General features: G+C 43.8%; 1 protein-coding gene across 2 annotated transcripts in view; it reads left to right on the top strand.

Annotated features, from left to right (window-relative positions):
- UNC13D (unc-13 homolog D) overlaps positions 1–25,837 on the top strand; it is a 114,043-nt gene that overhangs the window by 24,989 nt on the left and 63,217 nt on the right. For both annotated transcript variants that reach the window (XM_075846585.1, XM_075846584.1), the window contains exons 2-4: positions 22,121–22,162; positions 22,509–22,604; positions 24,962–25,069. In XM_075846585.1, coding sequence (XP_075702700.1) covers positions 22,121–22,162; positions 22,509–22,604; positions 24,962–25,069 — 246 coding nt within the window. The remainder of the gene's footprint in view (positions 1–22,120; positions 22,163–22,508; positions 22,605–24,961; positions 25,070–25,837) is intronic.

Genomic DNA, 25,837 nt, shown 5'->3' with positions numbered 1-25,837 from the left:
GTGTTATCTCCATCTCCACTTTATGATATATTATCCAGGGATTCCAAAAGGCGATATAAGAAGCATATCTCTGTTGTCTTAGATAAAAAATGCGTTCATATACACAATGCGTTGACACCCTAGCTATTACCTCCTCTTGTGTGGGTGGTATTGGAGACTTCCAGGCTTTAGCTATCAATAACTTCGCTGTGAGCAAAACATGGCACACTAAGGGTCGGTAAATCGGCGGGAACTTTTCTATCTCCAAGGATAATAATGCTACCCCTGGCTCCTGGACAACAGGAATCTTCAAGACCTCTGATAGTAGTTGAAAAATGTTGGCCCAAAAGGTCCTCAGGTGGGGACATCCCCAAAATATATGATATAGCGAGCCCTCTTGACCACAGTTACGCCAACATAGGTTAGAGGTTTGAGGATATATCCTCGCCAGTTTGGTCGGAGTATAGTACCATCGCAACAGAACCTTATGGAAAACTTCCAAAAGGTTCATGCAAACTGAGGACTTCAAAGTCCATTTAATCGCTGTTTCCCATTGTGCCATAGAGAAAGATTTCCCCATGTCCCTTTCCCAGTTCAGAAAGTGTGCTCGCCTAGAAGTCTCCACATCCCCATTCATTGCATCATATATTCTAGCCGTAAGGTTGCTACCCCCCCAGCCAGATCCAGACAGAAGTGCCACCGCTGATTTGGATGCTTGGAGTCCGGTCAGAGGCGAGGACGTCAGATAAGATTTAATCTGGGTATATTTATAAATATCTCTCTCCGAGATCCCAAACTGTCTCTGAATGTTGTTAAAGGACTTCATCTCTTTCCCCAAAAATAGATCAGAAACGTACTGGATACCGTTCACCGGCCAGTGTTTGATTCCTAGGTTGGGGATTAATGTTTCAAGTACTCCCAACGGTATCTGAGTCGTGCCTCTCCCCGGAATCCCCGCGGGTTGCGCCATGAAATAAAGCCAACATTGTATTGCAACTTTAATTGTAGGGATGTTGGGAAGGAGAAGGTCAGGCCTCAAGGCATAGGCCATCAGTACTGTAGACAACGGCAGCCCCCCTATCAATTGTTGTTCGATCGCTGGCCAGCTAACTCCAGAAGAGCAAGTAAACCATTTTTCAGATTGTTTTACTACAAATGTTCTATGATAAGCTAAGAGATTAGGTACTCCCAGCCCCCCTCTATGCTTCCGTTTCAACAGGAGGGACGTTGCTATTCTAGGCCTCCTTCCTCCCCATAAAAAGTTTTGAAGCTGCTTCTGGAACCTAGAGAACCATATTTGAGGTATAGGGATTGGTAGGGTGCGTAAGTAGTATAATATTTTGGGTAGTATGAACATCTTATAGCACACATTGCGTCCTAACCATGAAGGCTCGTGCAAAGCAATTTGATCCAATTCCCTCTGTAAGGACGTTAGAAGAGGATCAAAATTTATTTTGGGAAGTTGCGACAAGGGGTAGCTGATTTGAATTCCCAGATAAGGAATTGAAGAGTTTTCCCATTGATATGGGAACTCAGTTATTATAGATTGTTTCAGGGACGGAGAGATGAAAATCCCAAGAATTTGAGATTTAGATGCATTCACTTTATAGTAGGATACTAATCCAAATTTAGAGATGACTTGAGAAATTTCCCTTAGGGAGGATAAAGGGTCAGTGATGGTCAAAATTATATCATCTGCGAATAGTCCAATTTTATGTTGTCGAAACCCTACTGGGATACCCCGAATCAGCAAGTTAGATCTTATAGATTCTGCTAATGGTTCCATAACTAGCGTAAACAATAAGGGGGACAGCGGGCACCCCTGCCTGGTACCATTAGTAATGTTAAAGGGGGTAAATAAGTAACCATTAGAGAGAACTTTAGCTGTAGGTAGAGTATATAGTGCCTGGATAGCCTTAAATATGTTCCCCTCGAATCCAAATTTCATCAACGTCGAAAATGCGAACCCCCAGTGTATTCTATCAAACGCCTTCTCTGCATCCAGGGTAAGGAGGAGAGAAGGCGCTCGAGACAGACTTATTTTAGTTATAAGATCCACTACCCTTCTAGTTCCATCCGGAGCCTGCCTCCCCTTCGTGAATCCCACCTGATCCGAATGTACTAATGTGGGTAAAATGTCAATCAAGCGGGTGGCTATAAGTTTAGCGTATAATTTAGTATCACAATTAAGGAGGGAAATGGGTCTGAAGTTGGCCGGGATTGTAGGGGATTTCCCAGGTTTAGGGATAGTCACTATCGTGGCTTCCAGCATCTCTCGGGGCATATTACCTTCTGACATTGCCTTATTAAAGACTGCGGTTAGATGGGGGGCGAGAATGGTATTAAAGGTTCTGTAGTATTCGTTGGAGAACCCATCCGGACCAGGGGATTTGTTGGATTTAGATAAATTGATAATTTTGGACACCTCTAAAAGTGATACCGGAGCGTTTAAACTGGATAGTTGATCCGGAGATACGGAAGGCAACTGAACCGACTCTAAAAAGGTTTGGATTTCTTTATCCAAAGGTTGTGGAGTTTGGGGATCAGACTTCAAGTTGTATAGTTTAGAATAATAGGAGCTAAATTGATCTGCTATAGTTTGTGGGTTAGAGATCCTAGACCCATCTGCTGGATCGACTAAGTGAGTGATTTTAGTTTTTTGCTGACGTTGTTTAATTTTATTCGCCATCAGTTTACTGGACTTATTATAAGAAGTATAGTAGTTTAATCTTAAGGCAGCAATCTTTTTATCAAATTCGTCTATAAGGAGGGCCTGCAGCTTCCTTCTAAGGGTCATGAGTTTGTTATGCAATGACGAAGATGGATTTAGTTGGAGTTCCTGTTCCGCAGAGCGTATATCAGACAGTAAAGAAGTCAGAGCAGCCGTTTTCATTTTTTTATATTGTGCCCCTTGCTGTATCAAGAACCCCCTCATAACCGCCTTATGTGCATTCCATAGAGTGAATGGGTTTAGGTCCGGAGAACCATTCAAAAGAAAATATTCTTGTAATTGAGAGTAGATTTTTTCCTTATATTTGGGAAGACTAATAAGAAAATTGTTGATCCGCCATGAGGATCTTGGTAAGGGGGCAGGCCCTAAAGAGAGAAGGAGATATGAGGGGGCGTGATCCGACCAAGTTATCTGTCCTATCTCAGAAGCTTTAATCCCTGCTATAGAATTCCTATCCACCAAGAAAAGATCTATTCTAGAAAATGATCGGTGTCTTGTGGAATAAAAAGTATATTCTCTAGAAGAAGAATTCATACATCTAAACGTGTCATATAAATCTTCCTTAAGTAACCATGGGGTCAGAGTCGGGGGAGATCTTCTCCCCTGTTTAGTAGAGTCCCATTTAGCGTCCGGGATTATATTGAAGTCCCCACAGACTATAAGTTTCCCTTGCATAATTTTGCGAATTTTGCGCATAGTCTTGTTGAGGAAACGTACTTGTGACGTATTGGGAGCATAAATATTAGCAATAGTGATGGGACAGTTGTTAAGCAGACCTACCAGTATCAAAAATCTCCCCCGCTCATCATTAATGGAAGACTGCAATTGAAAGGATACTGTGTCCTTAAAGCCTATCATCACTCCCGCCCTTTTCTTATCAGCATTAGAGAGGTAAATTAGTGGAAATTTTGGATGAGTAAATTTGGGACAATGGTCTTTGGCAAAATGTGTCTCTTGTAGACAGATTATATCAGAGTTGGAAGCCAAAGCATCCTTCCACACCGAAGCTCTCTTGAAGGGTGAATTTAGCCCTCTGGTGTTCAGAGATACAAATTTAACCGCCATAAATAATACATGTAAAATGCTTCATATGAATTAAACCCCATATTCGAGCTAGGATAGGATCATAACATAACATGCCTGGTATATATGACAATAATCGTATAACAGCAATTTTAAGGAAGGAGGACAGGGAAGGAAGGTAAAAACTTGGAAACTGTAGCAAGAATAACATCACGTAGTGAGAAAGTAACTCCGCCAGATATCCGGCTGAGAGTCACCGAAGACAAGTGGGGAAAAAGTCTACTTGGACACCATCTCGACCTCCATGTAGCAACCCATACCCCGGGACGTTTAAGGACGAGATTTCCCAATCCACTCCGGTGAGAGTCTCGAGGGGGACCTTCTAGTAGGAACTGTATTGGGCAGAATAGGCGTCAGTCCCCATTTATGAAGCAGGGCCGATCCTTCCTCTACATCCGCCATGGTATGCAGGACTCCATTCCTATACACCAGTAATTTGGTAGGGAATCCCCATCTGTATCCCACGTCGTTCTTCCTTAGCGCCAGTGTAAGAGGCAGAAATTTCCTCCTAGTTTGCAGGGTCACTTGGGAGAGATCCGCATAGATGTGTATCTTTTCATAAGGTACAGGTAAAGCCGGTAATCTTCGTGCCGCAGACATGAGGGAATCCTTGGTATTATAAAAATGAATCCTTGCTATCACATCTCGTGGCAAATCAGCAGAAATAGATTTAGGTTTAGGGAGCCTATGGGCTCTATCTATGATAAGATCCGCAGGTTTGGAATTAGGCAATACATCCTTAATAAGTTGCTGTAAGTAAGCGGTGAGGTTGGAAGGTTGGACGGACTCTGGAATACCTCTAAATTTGACGTTATTCCGTCTATTGCGATCCTCCAAATCAGCCAACTTGTATTTTAAAGCTTGCATTTCTTCCTCCAAAGACACATGAGCATCCACTATATCGTTATGTGCATTAGTGTGTTCACTCATTTTTGTCTCCACGTGGTCTACTCGGTCTCCTAAGTCGTCAATAGCGTTGGAGAGTTTAGTGGTGAATCCTAATAAATCGTTGTGAAAGGAGCCTCGGAGGGCTAGTACCATATTTTTTATAAAGGCTTCTGAAGCCGCTTGATCCGATGAGGGTATATCTTCAATGGCCACAGACTGTATAAATATATCTTCCACCCTAGGAGCTTGTGCACTTGTAAGTCCTGCAGGACTGGGGGGAGGAGACTCCTCTGATACACGAGGTGAGGACGCCATCTTAGATATGGGGCTACTTGATAGTGCAGCAAAGCGTCCTTTCCCCATGGTTGCCTCTTTAGGCGATTCTGCTTCCCCTTCCCCCCAGGGCACAGACTCACCCTCGGCTGTCGTCTTAGAGGGGTTGACGTCCCAATCTCCTTCAGGCAAGGTAGGAGAGGCTGGCGGGACGTTGGTCTCGGAGGTTGTCTCGCCGCCATGCTTGCTTTCCCTGGCGGGGAAGAAGTCTGTGAGACGTTTAGGTCCCGTTTTCGAGGACTTCGTCCGGGTCATCATGCTGCCGCGGTTTCCAGAGGTGAGAGGGTTGTCAAACCGGAGGTATGTATCGTCGCTAATGTCGTAGCTGAGAGGTCTCGGAGCGGAGCTCAGGGAGATGCGACCGCTCTGTTCGGCATCCAAGACACGCCCCACTGGGCCATAATTCTTGATTAAATTACATACAGCTAGTCTTTTGAATTTATTGCTCAATCCACTTACATTCCAAAATAGGAGCTTAAACATTTGACCTCCATATTTCCCATATAATTTGACACATGGTAATCATAAAAAAAAAAGGAAAACTCCTCACCTGCGGTAGCCCCTTCCACACTAGAAAAGGATTGAGGAAAGATGATACCCCTGTGACTCGGCATGTATGGGAATCACATCAGGGGGACCACACAGTGATTGGGTTCCAAGGATTAGAACTGATACAACCATCAGGAAGGGGTTGTAATTGGAACAAACAGAGTTTACAAAAAGAGGCCCAGTGGATATTTAGGATGGAAATCACTAAGCAATTGGGTTTAAATGAACATATTTTATACACATGTTTCCTATAATAATTCGAACCTCCACCTTATTCTTTCATCTATTGCTGCTATACTATTTATTTAATGTTATATCATTATATATACATGCATAAGATATGGTGTTTTACACATTTCCATCTTTGTCCCATTGACCGCTCTGCTGTAGTTCCCTCTATGGTATTTTATTGTCCTACCTATTGGCCTAGATATTTAATTTATGTCATTATGGACCCGCTTCTATGCCACTAATATAGATCTGGTGGGGCTAGTTTATTCTCTTGGCTGATTCTTTCTTACATCTTATACTTTTCCCTTGGATGATATTTTGCCAATATTCAATAATATCGCCGCTTTTGGTTTCCTCGGTTATCAAGGACGCTTTATGTCCAGTTTCCTGATTGGCGCTTCTATGAGAGGGGGTTGGGCGCAGCTCACGGACGTCAGGCATGACGTCTCATATGGTGATTCGTGGCCAGCCCCGATGATGCCGATTCAATGAGCGTGACCAAGTGTTTTTAGATTCAGCTTTCTTCCGGCATGTGTGCGGCCAGATACCAGTGTCGTTCACGCCGGGAGACACGATATAGTACTTTTCAGTGTTGTCTGGCAATTATCACTAATAATTTATGCTCGTAAACCGGTGCCTGTCAGAAAGTAATGAACAATAACTGCCAATTATATCGAGCTCAATTCCTGTCTGTAACCCCTGATGATGCTCCCTTAATCAATTTGGGGTGTTGAAACACATAGGGACACATAGTGTTTGATATTTAGACAATTTAGGGACACATAGTGGTCGATATTCAGACAATTTAGTGGCAATTTCTCAATTCAAATATTTTTCCACTAGAGCAGGCTCATTGTTAAAGAGGCTCTGGCACCAGATTTTGCAACCCCTATCTGCTATTGCAGCAGATAGGCGCTGCAATGTAGATTACAGTAACGTTTTTATTTTTAAAAAACTAGCATTTTTGGCCAAGTTATGACCATTTTTGTATTTATGCAAATGAGGCTTGCAAAAGTACAACTGGGCGTGTTGAAAAGTAAAAGTACAACTGGGCGTGTATTATGTGTGTACATCGGGGCGTTTTTACTTCTTTTACTAGCTGGGCGTTCTGACGAGAAGTATCATCCAGTGCAGACAGCGTGTTCTCGAGAGATCACGCTGTGACGTCACTCACAGGTCCTTCATCGTGTCTGACGAGCGAGGACACATCGGCACCAGAGGCTACAGATGATTCTGCAGCAGCATCGGCGTTTGCAGGTAAGTCGATGTAGCTACTTACCTGCAAACGCTGATGCTGCTGGAGAATCAACTGTAGCCTCTGGTGCCGATGTGTCCTCGCTCGTCTGACACGATGCAGGACCTGGGGCAGGAAGTGAGTGACATCACAGCGTGATCTCTCGAGAACACGCTGTGTGTCTGCACTGCCAGAAGCTGGGCGTTCTGAAGAGAAGTGGATGATACTTCTCGTCAGAACGCCCAGCTAGTAAAAGAAGTAAAAACGCCCCGATGTACGCACATAATACACGCCCAGTTGGACTTTTACTTTTCAACACGCCCAGTTGTACTTTTGCAAGCCTCATTTGCATAAATACAAAAATGGTCATAACTTGGCCAAAAATGCCATATATCCTTGCTCAAAACAGATACCAAACTATGGGCTAAAGTGTTGGTTAATCACCTAAGAGATTCCGCAGCGTGGGGGGCTTTTGTCGCTCGATGTGGCGAAGGCCTTCGACACTGTGGAGTGGGACTTGCTCTTGGAGGTCCTGGTTCGCTTTGGTCTTCGCAAGAATCTTATTGGTTGGGGATAACTCCTCTATAGACAACCAAATGCAAGAGTGGGTTTGAGTGGTAGAACCTCTGTAATGTTTGATTCATCACGTGGCACTAGACAAGGGTGCCCTTTGTCCCTTCGTTTATTTGTCATAATGCTAGAGCCTTCGACAATTAAAATAAGATCGGATAAAATAATAGGGTTTTCATTTGGCAACGAGGAGGATAGGATTTCACTGTATGCAGATGACATTCCCCTATTTCTGTATGATTTATGCACGGTGGAGCATGTTGTCCAAGTACACTCCTCAACATTGAAATTGCAACACCATGAAGAAAAAGTTTTGGAATTGGGGAAATCAAAGGATCGATAGACATGTTAATGATAAAAAAATTGAAGCAAAATATTCAATTTTTGACATTTGACATTTGACAAAGACATTATGCGAATATCGGAAGTACTTACAAACGTATTAAACATAAAAACCACCAATGCCACATCACAAGCATCGTACAGTTCTGTAAAGCAGACCCCATCCAGTGCTGGCTCTTCCTTGGCTTTTCTTATTCTCTCATAAAGATTCTGGCATGCCGTTCTGGTATCCAGAGTAAGAATGTATGAGCCAGATCCTCTCTCCTTAAAGCAGAGGACCTCAACTCGTGGTACGCCCAATATGTCTATCAAGAGATCCATGTATAACCTCGCAGGGTCATCGTATCAAACATTGCCCTTCGGAACCTAGATCTTAATCGAGTTTTCATCCGGCCCGCGCGGATGAATACTGAAAAGTAGATGGCATTTCGCAACATCGTGCTTTAGGCTTCCTCCAAGATCAAAATAGCCTTTCACCAGGGGATCACACCTCGTTACCCTGGAACTAATCCCTCTCCCTAAAAGCAGCATGCGGGTGAAGCCCAGGCTATGAACCTGGGCAATCCCACAAGACCAAGGAGAGGGGTACCCAAATACAGTCTGACAGAGACCTCCTGTACTAGGTACACTTGGTCTCAGCCAAAAGGCTGAGAAGCGATAATCTGAAAGTGGGGCGCATTAGCGCCGGTTTTGGTGCCAATATTTGCCACCTCTTCAAGAGATGGAGGCTACTTCTAAGCAACTGCCCTTTCGCCCTCCTGCCTTGCATGCTCCGCCGAAAGTGCATGCCCACTACCGCCCCTTTCCTCTTCACGATTCACCTGCAATACGCTGACTGCTGTCCAGCTTGTCTGGCTGAAGACCCTTTATGACGTTACCTCCTCTGGCTGCTAAGGCTTCCCATTGAGGCATGCGAAAAGTTCCGCCGGAGCATTTCAATTCAGTCGGTCAGTCTCCATTTTGATGTTGACCGAGCAAGATGTGTTTCCGCACAGCTGCCTCCTGAAGGAGGGTACAGGGGGCTGCAAAATGGGAATTATGCATCCCAAAAAAATCGCTGACACCTTCCTCCACAGTTTGTCAGTCTGCCAGGTAACATAGTAACACATAAAAATGTATCTTTGTAGGCGAGTGTGTGTTGCAACTAGAGTGCTTAGGCCTTTAAAATTTGGTGAGTGGAGCTCATTCCATCTGTCCATCCATCCAGCGCTCGCATGCATGCACGTCCGGTTCCATGATGGCGGATGGGATTGATGTTACTGCTGCTGCTGCTTCTGCTGCATGCAGCACCTATCTGCTGCTGTTTATTAGGAACATCCATCCACTTCACCACTCCATTCCGGTGCATCAATCAGTGGCTGGCTCAAGTGCAGCGCGTTACCTTACCTGGGAGGAGATGGAGGTGGAAGTGCAGGTGAAATGCTGGAACCACACACGCGGGAGGCGGCCATGGCACCTTACCTATGCATGTAGCGAGTTTAGAATTAGAGCATTTTCTTCCTCTGTTTCAACAAGCTGACTGACCTGTAATGCAGTGTAATCCATTTGTATGATGGGCCAGCTAACAGGAGTTAATGTCCCGACATTTTGTACACAGGGTCTCCTGTTTTTATCTGCTCCTAGTGATGCAGTGGTGCATGTAACATTATATATATATATATATATATATATATATATATATATATATATATATATATATATATGTCATGTTGCAAACACCTTGGCAGAGGTGGTTGGAAGCTGATAGTGGGTAGCCTAGCCGGACACAGGCAGGTAGGCCAGCAACCTCACGCGAGAGAAAGATAGACATGGTTTGGTTCATTTGCTTTCGCCGACGACGGATGCAAAAGTTAGAGTCTACTTATGTGTAATAGATTATGATTATTGCCATTAATGTTTGGGACCGAAGTCCCATTGATAGAATTTATGTTTAGGTAATAATTCGCCTTCACTAAATAATAACTTTTAAATTGAGGAAAGTTTTGATATTTGGGTGAATTTTAAAATAGAGTTTATTTAAAGTATGTAAATTGATTGACCAGAATTCTTTGCATGATGATATATTTGTGCATATTTGATTAGGTCAGGCAGTTATGAGAACCTATGAACCGTTTAATTTCTCTTAATTTCTCTCATGCTTTGAATGCAATAATCTGTTTTAGGGAATTATTATGACATCACAGAGAATATTGTTAGGAAACGTCTGTTCCTTTAAGATCGCCATGACTTCTATTCTAGCTTCTGGGCAGTTCTGGTTTTAGTTGTTGAGCCTATCCCACTTCTCTGTCTTTTTTCCTGTCAGGTGTAAGGGTGGAGTATTTATACCTGGCTTCCTCCCTTTTTCTTTGCTTGTGAATTTTCCTGTCTGCATGAGTTTTGATCAAGTTGCTGACTATACCCTGTACCTTTGACTTCTTGGAACTGGACCTCGGCTTGTCTCTAGATTACCCCTTGTTTGCTGATTTGGATTTTCTGCTCCTGGCTGGTTCTGACCTCTGCTATTCCTGACATCCACTTGCTTATTGATATTGACTTTCTGTTTACCCTCTGGCTGTTTTGTTATCTGCTCTGGTATTGCCTGCTTTGCACCTCTTATCCAACACTGAACGCTGTTAAAACAACCTGGGTTCTATGCAGCAAAAACCAACCTGCCTTGCGGTGGGCTCTGGTGAACACCATAGAGTAGCCTTAGACTCTGTTGATCAGAGTTGTGACGGATTTGCTCTCCAGCAGCCTTTGGGGAATCGCTCACCTAGCAATTTCATAAACTTTCACCCTGGGAATATCTCAACTAGTGATTCCATAACAAATATATTACATTTTCAGAAAATTAGAGCATTTATTTCTAAAGTGTTTGACAATGTATCTGTTAGGTCAGCGGCTCTGACAGGTACAGTAAGGGCTAGTCTAAACGTGGCGTAAATACGGCGGATTTTCTGCATCGTATTTTGTTGCGGTAAATATTTAGCATAATACAGTAACAAAGGAGTGGATGAGATTTCAATAAATCTTATCCACACGTTGCGTATGTGATATGCAGAGATTGCGCACACAAATTGACCTACTGTGTGTTTTTTTTATACTTTTCTTTGTACGCTTATTTTATACTGCATGGTATATTTTGCGGGATGACTCTATATGGAATCGTGCAGGAACAACCCACAGATGCATCAAATGGATGCCAACTTGGAGGCTCTGTAAGTTCCATCAAATTTCAGAGGAAAATTAGGTGGACATGATGAACCCCATTGTAAGTCATTGGACTCCATCGGGTATCTGTTGTGGGATGGATCTTGAAGTGCGTCGTTGCTTCCATTATAAACAATATCCACGGTGCAGATGTGAACAGAAACTTCCACAAAGGACTTGTTGGGCCACATAGTTCTAATTCCATACAGAAATATTCCAGCACAGCGTACGCAGCTTTATTTTTTTGGATGGATGCTTAGGGTATGTTTACACATAGCATAACACTGTGGATTTTCCACAACAGATTTCATTACAGAAAATTTGCAGCGTATTACAGTCGTAGCGGAGTGGATGAGATTTCAACAAACATTATTCAAACACTTTTTAATACGCAACATGCCAATTTATGCTGCAGAATCGCTGCTCTTTTGTTGCAGATTTCTCCCATTGAATTCCATAGGGAGGTAAGACCTGCAACAAATAGCAAATGTTGTAATTTTTGTGGTGGAAAAGCTGTGATTCTGCAACAAAAATTGCAAATTGGAAAATAAACCCAAAAACTTATTTTTTGTTTTAGGTTAATCCTTACCATCTGGGCATTGTCATAGCGACACGTTCATCTGTTCTCCGCCTAGGCTGGCCTCCTTGCATGAAGTTTCATCCCACTTAGCTGCTGCAGCTAATAACAGAGAACAGAAGGGCGCATTGCTATGACAACGCCCCGGTTGGTAATTATTGGCTGAGACACACACCCTCATCCTCCCTTACTGCCCTGTGATGGTCCATCGCTTCTGACACTTCTCAGGGTCTCTGACGAGAGCATCGTCAGTGAAGAGCAGAGTGAAATGTATGGCCATGAAGTTAAGAGCTACTTCTGGAGCGACATCCCCTATCAGAGCGTTGACGACGCTCTGGCTGGGGATTCCGCTACTAGAGGGAACCCCTGACGTCACTGTCCATATATAGACAGTGACATTAGGAGTTCCTCCTGGAGCGGAATCCCTAGCCAATTCTCTGGCTGGGGATTCCGCTCTTAAAGGAATCCCCGATAGCGTCATCTAGAAGGAAGTAGTGCTATCTACAGGGGGTGGCACTATATTTGAGGGGTGTGTGGCCTTATCTACTTGGCCACTGTGGCACTACATGGGCACTATCTACAGGGGACACTGCGCTATCTACATGGGCATTATCTACGTGAGCACTGCCACTTTATATGTGGGCACTGGTACTAGGGGTGGCTAAGGCGGCATTACACTGTATGGGGCATTATACTGTATGGGGCTGCTATAGGGGCATTATTCTGTATGGGGCAGATATGGAGCATTACACTGTATGGGGGCATCTGTATTGGTATTTAACTGTATGGGACCGCTGTGTGGGCATTATACTGCATGGGGCATTACACTGTATGGGGTCAGCTAGAGGGCATTATACTGTGTGTTCAGCTATTTGGCATTATACTGTGTTGGAGGCACTATGGGTCATTATACAGTGTGGGGGCAGCTGTAGGGGCATTATATTGTGTGGGGGGCTCTATGGGGGGCATTATACTGTGGGGAAGAACTATGGGAGCATGATACTATGTGTGCTGAATGGGGTGTGTATGGGCAGGGTTAGAGGCATGGCTTAAAAGGAAAAATTGCTGTCCAGTGCTACGCGAGCAGCATCGGTTGTCCCTCTATGCGATACATGAAATTTGGGATGTATGGAGACAGACAGAGACTTACATACATTTATGGTAAATTATGTAAAAAAAAAAACTTGAAGTAGTGTTTGGTGTTTGCTTCACTGTAATACAGGATCTCTTGGCACAGATCCAGCAGCAGGTGAGGAAGACATTCTGACTGGATTGTGTGTACCAAGACTGCAAGGATATTCACTTTCTTACCATCATACCGCCCAGGTTCCATTAACTCTTTATTGTATAATAAAACCAAGACACGTTGTATTGGGAAGTAGAAGTGGCCACAGCTATATTTTCAAAACAATATATTTTGAATAATAAAATAAAATTTAATCAGCTTATAGGCTTTATCCTCTTTAATGTTCTTCCAAAGCCCGCGATGCCATCGGACCGCTGTTCCAGCGGGCATGTAGGGTACTAAACTGCCTTTAATAGCTAAAAACTCTGCCAGTTGTGAAATCTGCAACAAGAAAAAGAGCAGAAAAAAACGCCAAAAACCACAGAACATAACCACACTTAAAACCGTAATAACCACAGGGGAGGGAGGGTGGGTGTACCTCTCATTGGAGCATAAAGTAAGAGGGGGAACTGCACTTGAACCTTCACATTTATTAACTTTACCACATCCCTCGCACCACCCTGTGACCAATACTGGATCCATGGGCATTTAATGAACTTTTCAGCTCTCCTCCTCCATCCCTTGCAGTCCCCGGAACTTTCCCCAAATGGTTCATTGCCTACAAGATGTCTCTCGTAGGTGGAGTGGGCGGACTTACATCTATCAGGCTGTGAAAGGGGATGGGGAAGGGAAATGGGTGCCTGTAATTACAGCAGGGACCAGGGCCGGACTGAGACAAAAAAGCAGAGGTAGTGCACTGGAAAAGATCTCTGCTAATAAACTCGAGGCGTGAGGACCATGTGAGTTCTATCTCCCGGATCGCCAGCCTTAAAAGCAGTTAACGCCCAAGCCACTGTGAGTTTGTGTCCTAATGTCATCCAAGGTTTTTCTTGTTGAAGATCCGATTACCCGTTTTTAAAAGAGGTGAAAAATGTGAACCTAGGGACATGGGCTGACTCCATAGCAAACCAAGCCTAGGCACTTAAGCCCCAAGCCACCACACTGTAATATTGCCCACCTCTTCCCCAATGTGGTCTAAAGTTTTTCTTTTTAAAGGTCCACGTACCCCTTTTTTTAAAAGAGGTGAACAATGTGTCCTTGTAATGCTGCTGCGCAGCTAGCTCACAGCTTGCATAATCTGTGTTGAGCACAGTAATCCCTTCTGTACAATGTAAGTTCCAATCCCCATGTTGTCCTCCTGGTGACCTTGGGCTGCTGCCCTTTTCCCAAAGTGCCACCCATGGAGGAGTGGATTATGATACCTGTTTGAGTGATGAGTATATTTCTGAAATCTGTAATAATCTACTATATAAATACAGCTGTCTCAAAAGAGACAACTGCATAAGTAACTTTCTTATGTGGCACTGCACTGCCTCCACACCATTATAAACACCACCCATCAAAGCTGCCTTTTAGACAAGGACACACATTAGAATTTGGAGTATGGGCTGCACTGAAGACACTCACTGTTTAGGGTGCAGCTTAAGCTCCAGCCCACCAGCTCTTGTTGTTCTCAGAACTTTCTTATTGTCCCCATAAGACCAAATGTTAACGTCACTTCCAGCAGGAAGAAGAACATTTCATCTTTGTAAGAATTTGTTGTCAACAGTTGAAAGCAGAGGTAGCGCACTGGTAAAGATCTCTAATAAATTTGTTGTGTGCGGACCATGTGAGTTCTATTTCCATCTCCGGCCTTACAAGCAGTTAACCCCAAGCCACAGTGCTGTCACATCCCAATGTCATCCAAGGTTTTTCTTGTTGAAGGTCCGATTATCCATTTTTAAAAGAGGTGAAAAATGTGTTCTTGTAAAGCTGCCGTGCAGCTAGCTCACAGCTTGCGTGATCTGAGTTGAGTGCAGGAATCACTTCTGTACAATGTGGGTTCTACCCCCACATTGTCCTCCTGGTGACCTTGGGCAGCTCCCCCCTTTCCCTAAGTGCCACCTATGTAGGAAAGGATTATGATACCTGTTTGAGTGATGAGAATATTACTGAAATCTGTAATAATCTACTATATAAATACAGCTGTCTCAAAAGAGACAGCTGTATTAGTAACTTTCTTTACATAATTAACTTTCTTACGCAGCAACAATCTACCTGCACTGCTTTCACACCACCCAGCAAAGTACCATTTTGAATAATCCACATATCAGGACTTGAACCAGGGGCTGCACAGAAGACACCCACCATTCAGACACCACTTAATCACCACACCACCAGCTCACATTGGAGCCCTAGCTTTCTTATTGTCCCCATAAGACCAAATTAAATCATTACTTCCATCAGGAGTAAGAACATATCATCTTTGGAAGAGTTTGTAATTTGCTCTCGGCATCAGAGGTAGCGCACTAGTAATGTTCTCTGCTGACAAACTAGAAGTGTCAGGGATGGGTTGGTTCTATCCCCAGGATCCCCTCTTTGTGTCTCAGTTTTGAAAGTCTTTCACCAGTGCAGGTTCACAAGGCGAGGCATCCTTTTAAAGGAGAAATGCATTGCCCTGTTGAGCGTCAGCCGCTTGCCAAAATTGTTGGGAAAACATCACCAAGCACAAAACTGGTATAAGTGAGGAGACCACCATCTACCACACAAACAGCATGCAGGATGCTTTGAACCTAGGGACATGGGCTAACTCCATAGCAAACCAGGCCTAGGCACTTAAGCCCTAAGCCACCACACTGTCACACTGCCCCCCTCTTCCCCAATGTGATCTAAAGTTTTTCCTGTTGAAGGTCCGATTAGCCGTTTTTAAGAGATGTGAAAAATGCATCCTTGTAAAGCTGCCGTGCAGCTAGCTCACAGCTTGCGTGATCCGAGTTGAGCGCAGGAATCACTTCCATACAATGTGGGTTCTACCCCCACATTATCGTCCTGGTGAACTTGGGCAGCTCCCCCTTTCCCAAAGTGCCACCTATGTAGGAATGGATTATGATAACTGTTTGAGTGATGAGTATATTACTGAAATCTGTAATAATCTACTATATAAATACAGCTGTCTCAAAAGAGACAGCTGTATTAGTAACTTTCTTTACATAATTAACTTCTTTACACAGCAACAATCAACCTGCACTGCCTCAACACAGCAAAGTACCATTTTGTACAATCCACACTTGAGGACTTGAACCAGGTGCTACACAGAAGACTCCCAACATTCAGACACCACTTAATCACCACACCACCAGCTCACATTGGAATCCTGGCTCGCTTATTGTCCCAATAAGACTAAATGAAATCATTACTTCCATCAGGAGTAAGAACATGTCATCTTTGGAAGAGTTTGTGGCTGGCTCTCAACACCAGATGTAGCACACTAGTAATGTTCTCTGCTGACAAACTAGAAGTGTCAGGGACGTGTTGGTTCTATCCCCAGGATCCCCTCTTTGTGTCTCAGTTTTGAAAGTCTTTCACCAGTGCAGGTTCACAAGGCGAGGCATCCTTTTAAACGAGAAATGCATTGCCCTGTTGAGTGTCAGCCGCTTGCCAAAATTGTTGGAAAAACATCACCAAACTGGTATAAGTGAGGAGACCGCCATCTACCACACAAATAGCCTGCAGGATGATTTGAACCTAGGGACATTAGCTAACTCCATAGCAAACCAGGCCTAGGCACTTAAGCCCTATGCCACCACACTGTCACACTGCCCCCCCTCTTCCCCAATGTGATCTAAAGTTTTTCCTGTTGAAGGTCCGATTAGCCGTTTTTAAGAGATGTGAAAAATGCATCCTTGTAAAGCTGCCGTGCAGCTAGCTCACAGCTTGCGTGATCCGAGTTGAGCGCAGGAATCACTTCCATACAATGTGGGTTCTACCCCCACATTATCCTCCTGGTGAACTTGGGCAGCTCCCCCTTTCCCAAAGTGCCACCTATGTAGGAATGGATTATGATAACTGTTTGAGTGATGAGTATATTACTGAAATCTGTAATAATCTACTATATAAATACAGCTGTCTCAAAAGAGACAGCTGTATTAGTAACTTTCTTTACATAATAAACTTCTTTACGCAGCAACAATGAACCTGCACTGGCTCAACACAGCAAAGTACCATTTTGGACAATCCACAGTTGAGGACTTGAACCAGGGGCTACACAGAAGACTCCCAACATTCAGACACCACTTAATCACCACACCATCAGCTCACATTGGAATATTGGCTCTCTTATTCTCCCCATAAGACCAAATGAAATCATTACTTCCATCAGGAGTAAGAACATGTCATCTTTGGAAGAGTTTGTGGCCGGCTCTCAACACCAGATGTAGCACACTAGTAATGTTCTCTGCTGACCAACTAGAAGTGTCAGGGACGTGTTGGTTCTATCCCCAGGATCCCCTCTTTGTGTCTCAGTTTTGAAAGTCTTTCACCAGCGCAGGTTCACAAGGTGAGGCATCCTTTTAAAGGAGAAATGCATTGCCCTGTTGAGTGTCAGCCGCTTGCCAAAATTGTTGGAAAAACATCACCAAACACAAAACACAAAACTGGTATAAGTGAGGAGACCACCATCTACCACACAAATAGCATGCAGGATGATTTGAACCTAGGGACATTGGCTAACTCCATAGCAAACCAGGCCTAGGCACTTAAGCCCCAAGCCACCATGCTGTCCTACTGCCCACCCTCCCCAATGTGATCTAAAGTTTTTTGTTGTTGAAGGTCCAATTACCCGTTTTTAAAAGATGTGAAAAATGCAACTTTGTAAAGCTGCCGTGCAGCTAGCTCACAGCTTGCGTGATCCGAGTTGAGCACAGGAATCACTTCCGTACAATGTGGGTTCTACCCCCCCCATGTTGTCCGCCTGGTGACCTTGGGCAGCTCCCCCCTTTTCCTAAGTGCCACCTATGTAGGAAAGGAGTATTTAGTATATTACTGAAATCTGTAATAATCTATTATATAAATACAGCCGTCTCAAAAGAGTCTGCTGCATTACTAACTTTCTTACACAACAACAATCTACCTGCACTGCCTTCCCACCACAGTACCATTCTGGATAATCCACACATCAGGACATGAACCAGGGGCTGCACAGTAGACATCCACCATTACAGACACCACTTAAGCACCACACCACCAGCTCACATTGGAATTTTAGCTTATTGTCCCTATAAGACCAAATGAAATCATTTCTTCCATCAGGAGTAAGAACATGTCATCTCTGCTGATAAACTAGAAGTGTCAGGAATGTGTTGGTTCTATCCCCAGGATATCCTCCTTGTGTCTCAGTTTTGAAAGTCTTTCACCAGTGCAGGTTCACAAGGCGAGGCATCCCTTAAGGCTGGGTTCACACGAGCACATTAACGTCCGTAATGGACGAACGTATTTCGGCCGGAAGTCCCGGACCGAACTCAGTGCAGGGAGCCGGGCTCCTAGCATCATAGTTATGTACAACGCTAGGAGTCCCTGCCTCTCCGTGGAACTACTGTCCCGTACTGAAAACATGATTACAGTACGGGACAGTTGTCCTGCAGAGAGGCAGGGACTCCTAGCATCGTACATAACTATGATGCTAGGAGCCCGGCTCCCTGCACTGAGTTCGGTCCGGGACTTCCGGCCGAAATACGTCCGTCCCTTACGGACGTTAATGTGCTTGTGTGAACCCAGCCTTAAAGGAGAAATGCATTGCCCTGTTGAGCGTCAGCCCCTTGCCAAAATTGTTGGAAAAACTTCACCAAGCACAAGCAACAATCTTGTATAAGTGAGGAGACCGCCATCTACCACACAAGCAGGATTTCCTGAATGCTTTGAACTTAGGGACAAATCCATAGTAAACAAGGCCTAGGCACTTAAGCCCCAAGCCACCACACTGTTATACAGCTGCCCCTCCACAATGTGATCTAAAGTTTTTCTTGTTGAAGGTCCGATTACCCTTTTTTAAAAGATGTGAAAATTGCACCCTTGTGCAGCTAGCACACAGCTTGCGTGATCAGAGTTGAGCACAGGAATCACTTCTGTACAATGTGGGTTCTAATCCCCATGTTGTCCTCCAGATGAACTTGGCCAGCTCCACCTTTTCCAAAGTGCCATTGATGGATTATGATACCTGTTTGAGTGATGAGTATATTGCTGAAATTTGCTGCATAAGTAACATTCTTCATATAAGTAACTTTCTTATGCAGCAACAATTGCACTGCACAGCCTCTACACCCCTATAAACACCACCCAGCTGATTCCCCTTTTAGACAATGACACATGTCAGGATTTGAACCAGGGTCTGCACAGAAGAAACTCACTTATTAGGGTGCACACACACTGTTTAGACACTACTTAAGCACCAGACCACCAGCTCAGGTTACTCTCTGGGCTTTCGTATTGTTCCCATAAGACGAAATGTAATAGTCACTTCCAGCAGGAATAAGAACATTTCATCTTTGGAAGAATTTGCAGATGGTTCTCTCAACACCAGAGGTAGCGCACTGGTAGAGTTCTCTGATAATAAATTAGGAGTGAGGAACCTGTGGGTTTTATCCCTGGGATCTCCTCCTTGAAGGCCTTTCACCAGTGCTGGTTCACAAGGCGAGGTATACTTTTAAAATAAAAATGCATTGCACTGTTGAGTTTTAGCCGCTTGCCAAAATTGTTGTCACCCTTAATATAGCAAACTCGTATAAGTAAGAAGAACGCCACCTACCACACAAGCTTCAAACCCAGGCACATTGGCGAAATTCAAAGCAAAACTGGCCTATGCACTTAAGCCTCAACCATCACTTGGTCATGCCCCAATGTGATCTAAAATTTCTCTTCATGAAAGTCCGCTCCCCTTTTCTTTTTTTTTTTTTTTTTAAAGACGTGAAAAATATGTTCCCATTGGAGGTGCTGGGCAGCTTGCTTACAGCTTACGTTATCGGAGTTGAGCACATGGATTGCTTCTGTACAATGTGGGTTCTAACCCCCATGTTGTCCTCCTGGTGACTTTGGGCAGCTCCCCCTTTCCCAAAGTATCACCTATTGAGTGATGGATTATGATACCTGGTTGAGTGATGAGTATATTGCTTAAATCTGCAATAATCTATATGTCTTAAAAGAGACAGCTGTATAAGTAACAATGGCACTGCACTGCACTTACACAGCCATTTTTCGGATTTTCCTTACCACCTTCCAAAAATACGTAACTTTTTTATTTTTCCATCAATATTGCTGTATGAGGGCTTGTTTTTTGTGAGAGGAGTTGTAGTTTTCATGACACCATTTATTGTGTCATATAATGTAGTGGAAAACTTGAAAAAAAATATTTGTGGGGTGGAATAGGAAAAAACAATGATTCCTCAATATTTTGGGTGGATTTGTTTTTACGCCATCCACCGTAAAGTCGGCATGTTAACTATATTCTGCGTGTCAATACGATTACAGTGATACCATACCGAATTTATATAGGTTTTTTTTATGTTTTACTACTCTTAGGCTTGATTCACATGAACGCTGCGCATCTCGGACGTGAAAAACTGCAGTTGAGAGTCTATGGAGGGATGCGTGATGCACGAAAAGAACAGACATGTCCTATTTTCGCGCGGACCCTTCACACAGTCCGTTGAAACAATGGCTGTGTGGATGGCCACATTGAATTACATAGGTCCGTGGGACGGCCGCTGTTTCAACGGGCGTCCCACGGACGTTTAACACACTCGTGTAAATAAGGCCTTACAAGGAAAAAACTGATTGTTAAAAATATAATTTGAGTTTTGTGGCCATATTCTGAGAGCCATAACTTTTTTATTTTACCGTCAATTTAGCGGTATGAGCACTTATTTTTTTGAGGGGCAAGCTGTAGTTTCTATTGGTCCAATTTTGGGGTACATGAGACTTATTGATCACTTTTTATAAAAATTTTTGTGGGAGATGAAGTGACCACATAACAGCAGTTCTGATGTTTTTAATTTTATATTTTTTACGGCATTCACCGTGTGGACGAAATAATGATATATTGTAATAGCTCAGACTTTTGCAGACACGTCAGTACAAGTTATGTTAATTTTTATATTTATATTTTATATTTTATATTGTGCATAAAAAAAAAATTTATTTATTAAAAAAAACTTTATTTTAAGTCTTTTTCAATTTCCTAGGGGACTTGAACCAGCGATTGCTTGCACGATATACTGCAATACTAATTTATTGCAGTATATTGTGATACCTGACAGATGAGTACAAAGATGGTGGACCTGGGGGCCTTCATTAGGGCCCCAGGCTGTCATGCCAACCAATGGCACCCCCACGCAGGTGGAGGCCGTTGGAACGTTACAGGGGGTTGACCCCCTGTTTTTAGTCATTTAAATGCCGCGGTCTATATTGACCACGGAATTTAACGGGTAAAGCGAGCTCGTGCGGGATCCCTCTCGTTACCTGGAAGCTTGTTCTATGGAGCGCGCTGAGCCTGTAAGCCCGCTCCTTACTCCCCCATCCGACTTGCGCCATATATCTACAGTTAATGGTTATATGAGGAATATTATGCCACGCTGAATGCAATTGAGCATTCAAATCATCAAGATTGGCTGCTGGCAGCGCCCGTTGCAATTGCCGACCAATGACGTCCCAGATGTGCTCAATGGGAGACAAGTCAGGAGACGTAGCACGTTTAGGCCATGCAGGCTTCTCACAGTAGCACAAGCAACATGTGGCTTAGCATTGTCCTGTTGGAAAACGGCTTCTGGGACACTTTGGAGAGATGATTGTACAAGTCCAGAGCACTGGTTCCACGACCAAATCAATGTAACGCCAAGCTGTTAGTGTACCTGAAATAAAGACTAGAGCGGTCCGGCTACCATACATCATGCCACCACACACCATAATCCCGGGAGTAGGATCGGTGTGACGTTCCGTTGTGAAGGCCTCGATATGGTGTTGCCCATGTGGTCTCCAGTCCAGTCTTCGGCTATAATTGCATCGGAGACAAAAGCGGGACTCATCGATAAAGAGGATAGACCTCCAATCCAGCCTCCATTGCTGTCTCGCTGGGCACCATGATAGCCTTTGAGAGCGATGGCCTGTGGTCAATGGAACACCCGTAGCTGTACGTCTGGCTCGTAGGCCAGTGTCGTGCAAACGCCTTCCGATGGTTTGTGTTGACACTGGTTGCGACCCTAGGCTTGGGATATGACATCCAATTTCACTTACATTTAAAAAATGCTGAAATATGCATCGAATGGTGTTTGGGTATTATTATTATTATTACATATTTTCTTATGTCTACTTTTTCTGTTAAAGATGGAGTCTTCTCCTGGTCCTCATCGATTCACACGAAGAGAGGTAAGAAGATAAAATGCTGTATCTTTTACCATGAATAATGCCATGGCTCTATAGCAACTTTTGATATTATGGCTTTCACTGTAAAATTGCGGTTTGCCTAAGGTAGAAAAAGTTACAGGCAACTTGCAACAATCAGAAGAATTTCAACCATCTCAGAATTCTTATGGTTGTCATACAACTTTCTCTCCCATAGGGAGACATTGATATCAAAGTACGGTTGCAATTTTACTGAAAATGTTGCGTGATCAGAATTCGCAGTGTGCTCTACCCTTATATTCAGACATGTTCTTTTAACCACCAAGCTTTCTTTTAAATTAATTTTTAACTATGTACTATCTCAACATAGGCCAGATATGGGAAGAGGGGCACAATCCGTCCATCACAGAACATATCAACAAAGGAGACCAATGATGAAACCATACCAGTTCTTCAATCTGTGCAGGTTAGAAACGTATTGATTAATGCACAATCAGATATTGTAAGTCTCTTTGCAATTTGAGAGGACTATTTACAGTTCTCTAATCTCTGTTTGCATGCTCAGTCATGATTATCAAGAAAGGAAGGGAGAATTGTGAAAAAAGAGATGTGCTGGTATCTAAAGGTGACCCATAGACATTCAATAAAGATAGTTTTGGAGTAGAGCAGGGGTCTCAAACTCGGCCGGGTAAGTGGGCCGCATATAGAAAAAATGGGAAGTTGACGGGCCGCATTACTTTCAAATTTGATACAATACTAAATTATTGTTAATCAATTAGTTATTTCAACTACAATAACACTAGATTACTATAATAATAATAATAATACTACATTACTATAATAATAGCGCTAGGTTTAAAATTTGAGATATTTCTCTACGTGCTTATTTCAACAATCCAGCTTTCCAGTTTAAGTGTTTAAATGCAGTCTGGCGGCTCAGTTAGCACACATGTCAAGATTGGGCAGCCCCTTTTTAGATAGTGCCGCAGTGCCCTCTGTGGATGCTGCCGCAGTGCCCTCTGTGGATAATGCAACACACCCCTAGATAAGGCCACAGTGCCCTCTGTAGATAAGGCCACAGTGCCCTCTGTAGATAAGGCCACAGTGCCCTCTGTAGATAATGCAACACACCCCTAGATAATGCTAGTGTCCTCTTCAGATACTGCCACACACCCACTTGTAGATAATGCCACAGTGCCCTCTGTAGAGGCTGCCACAGTGCCCTCTGTAGAGGCTGCCAAAGTGCCCTCTGTAGAGGCTGCCCCAGTGCCCTCTGTAGAGGCTGCCCCAGTGCCCTCTGTAGAGGCTGCCCCAGTGATGTCAGGGGCTTACCCAGAGCTGGAGTCCCGGAGCAGAGTCGCTTCTGGCACTCTGCCTGGGATTCCAGCTCTGCTCCTGACATCACTGTCCATATATGGACAGAGATGTCAGGGGCAACCCCAGAGCTGGAGTCCCAGGCAGAGCGCTAGTAAGCTCTTCCTGGGACTCCAGCTGTGCTCCTGACATCACTGGGACTCCTGCTCTGGGGAAGCCCCTGACATCATTGTCGATGTATGGACAGCGAGGTCAGAGGCTTCCCCAGAGTCCCGGAGCAGAGCCGATAATAGCGCTCTGCCCGGGACTCCGCTCTGGGGAAGACCCTGACACACTGTCCATATATGGGCAGCGATGTCAGGGAATTCTACAGAGTCCCGGAGCAGAGCCGATACTAGCGCTCTGCCCGGGACTCCGCTCTGGGGAAGACCCTGACACACTGTCCATATATGGGCAGATATGTCAGGGAATTCCGCAGCGTCCCGGAGCAGAGCCTATACTAGCGCTCTGCCCGGGACTCCGCTATGGGGAAGACACTGACACACTGTCCACATATGGGCAGCGATGTCAGGGAATTCCACAGAGTTCCGGAGCAGAGCCTGTACTAGCGCTCTGCCCGGGACTCCGGCTCTGGGGAAGCCCTAGACATCGCTGTTCATATGTGGACAGAGATGTCAGGGAATTCCAGAGTCTCGGAGCAGAGCCGATACTAGCGGCTCTGTGTCCCGCGGGCCGCAGATGACAGCCCCAGGGGCCACATGCGGCCCGCGGGCCGCGTGCTTGAGACCCCTGGAGTAGAGTTTAAACACTAGATGGGTTGAACTGTTTCATACTCAAGAGAAGAGGATCTGTAATTTGAGCTCTACAGGTAGTTGATGAGAAGGAACACTTTGGAAATATTTAAAAATATTTTTAAGAAAATTAATGAGTGGAAAGTAGAATAAAAAAATATATTCGCTTACATGTGTACAGCATGCCAATAATTATAATATATTTTTGTTTGCTTTTCAGCTTTGTCACCGGTAGCATTGTTTTATCTACAAAAAGTTGTATTTTGCCCTAATCTTCAATTTGAGTCTGTATTATATGCCAGAGCTGCATTCTAAGTTCTGCTGGTTTTTATTGAAAAAAGTTGATCAGCTTGTTTACAGTCACAACTGATCCTCTATAATGCAGGGAGAAAGATTTTTTTTTTCCCTACATCAGATTATTATACAATGCCTAGTGTAGAGATTATACTTCCCAGAAATCAAATCTCCTGAACAAACTGTGTGCAGACATTGTGTCAGCAAGGAATGTTGGGGGATTTCAGATTTGAAACATGCAGAATTGTGAATACAGCTCTGGACTATGGTACAGGCTGTGTATTTGTATAATTGCTACATTTTATGCAGATTGATTATTAATGTACTGTAAATTGTAAAATGGTGTTCAAATGTGAGCATACACTTTAAATTATGTGATGATGATTTTATGTTTGTTCTAACATATCATTGACTGTTCATTTAGCTCAACCTATTGTATGGAGAAGCTTTGTATACCATCATACATAGAATCGGGATTTCAGAATCAGACCATATATCGAATAGTGACCAGTTATATGAATATCTCCAAATGGTAAGAGACAGAAGTGGTGTGGGAGAAGCTTGAGGTAAAAAGGGAGTCATTATATTCTAATTAAAAGAATATCTTAATATTTTGGGTTCCATACTCATGAATGCTCCTCTTCTTTTAGTCTATACAGTATTTAACCATAGTCAGCCAGTCTATGAAAAACTGTCTTTAATAGCCCAATCACAGTATGAATTCAAGTAATACATGGACACTTCTTTGCTCAACCTTGTGTATGTTACTCCCATAGTCACACCCCAGTTCTTCTGTGCGACTTGCATTAGTACACAAGAAAGAGGCACTGATGCACTTACACTTTGGTAGAAATTGCAATGCCCACGTGCAAAGCTTATAGTAATGCAAATTTTTCCTTACCGCTTTAATTAACTTCAATGGATGAAACAGCTTGGTAAAAAAAAAAAGGGCTATAAAATATGTTAAGACATTTAATGTTTGAGTGGGTATATATACACGGTCGAGTCACATTATTATGACCACCTAATACTTTCCACGTCGGCAGTGCATAGCCCATGAAGGAAGTTGTGTCGTGGGCTGGCTTGGCGGGTATATAAGGTGTGCGATAGGCTGTCTGAACACATATCAGTCGTTGTTGCCATGGGTAAGAGGGGCAATTTATCAGAGTTGCAAAAAAGGGATGATTATTGTTTTTCGGGCCGAGGGTAGCAGTATTTCTCAAACAGCGCAGTTTGTGAACTGTTCGCGTGCTGCTGTAGTGAAAGTGTATCGGAGTGGACAAATGGCACCATTAGGAGT

The sequence above is a fragment of the Rhinoderma darwinii genome, chromosome 13, assembly GCF_050947455.1.
Source record: "Rhinoderma darwinii isolate aRhiDar2 chromosome 13, aRhiDar2.hap1, whole genome shotgun sequence".
Taxonomy (NCBI): domain Eukaryota; kingdom Metazoa; phylum Chordata; class Amphibia; order Anura; family Rhinodermatidae; genus Rhinoderma; species Rhinoderma darwinii.
Note: the sequence above shows the minus strand (reverse complement) of the source record. Positions and strands in the feature narration are given on the sequence as shown.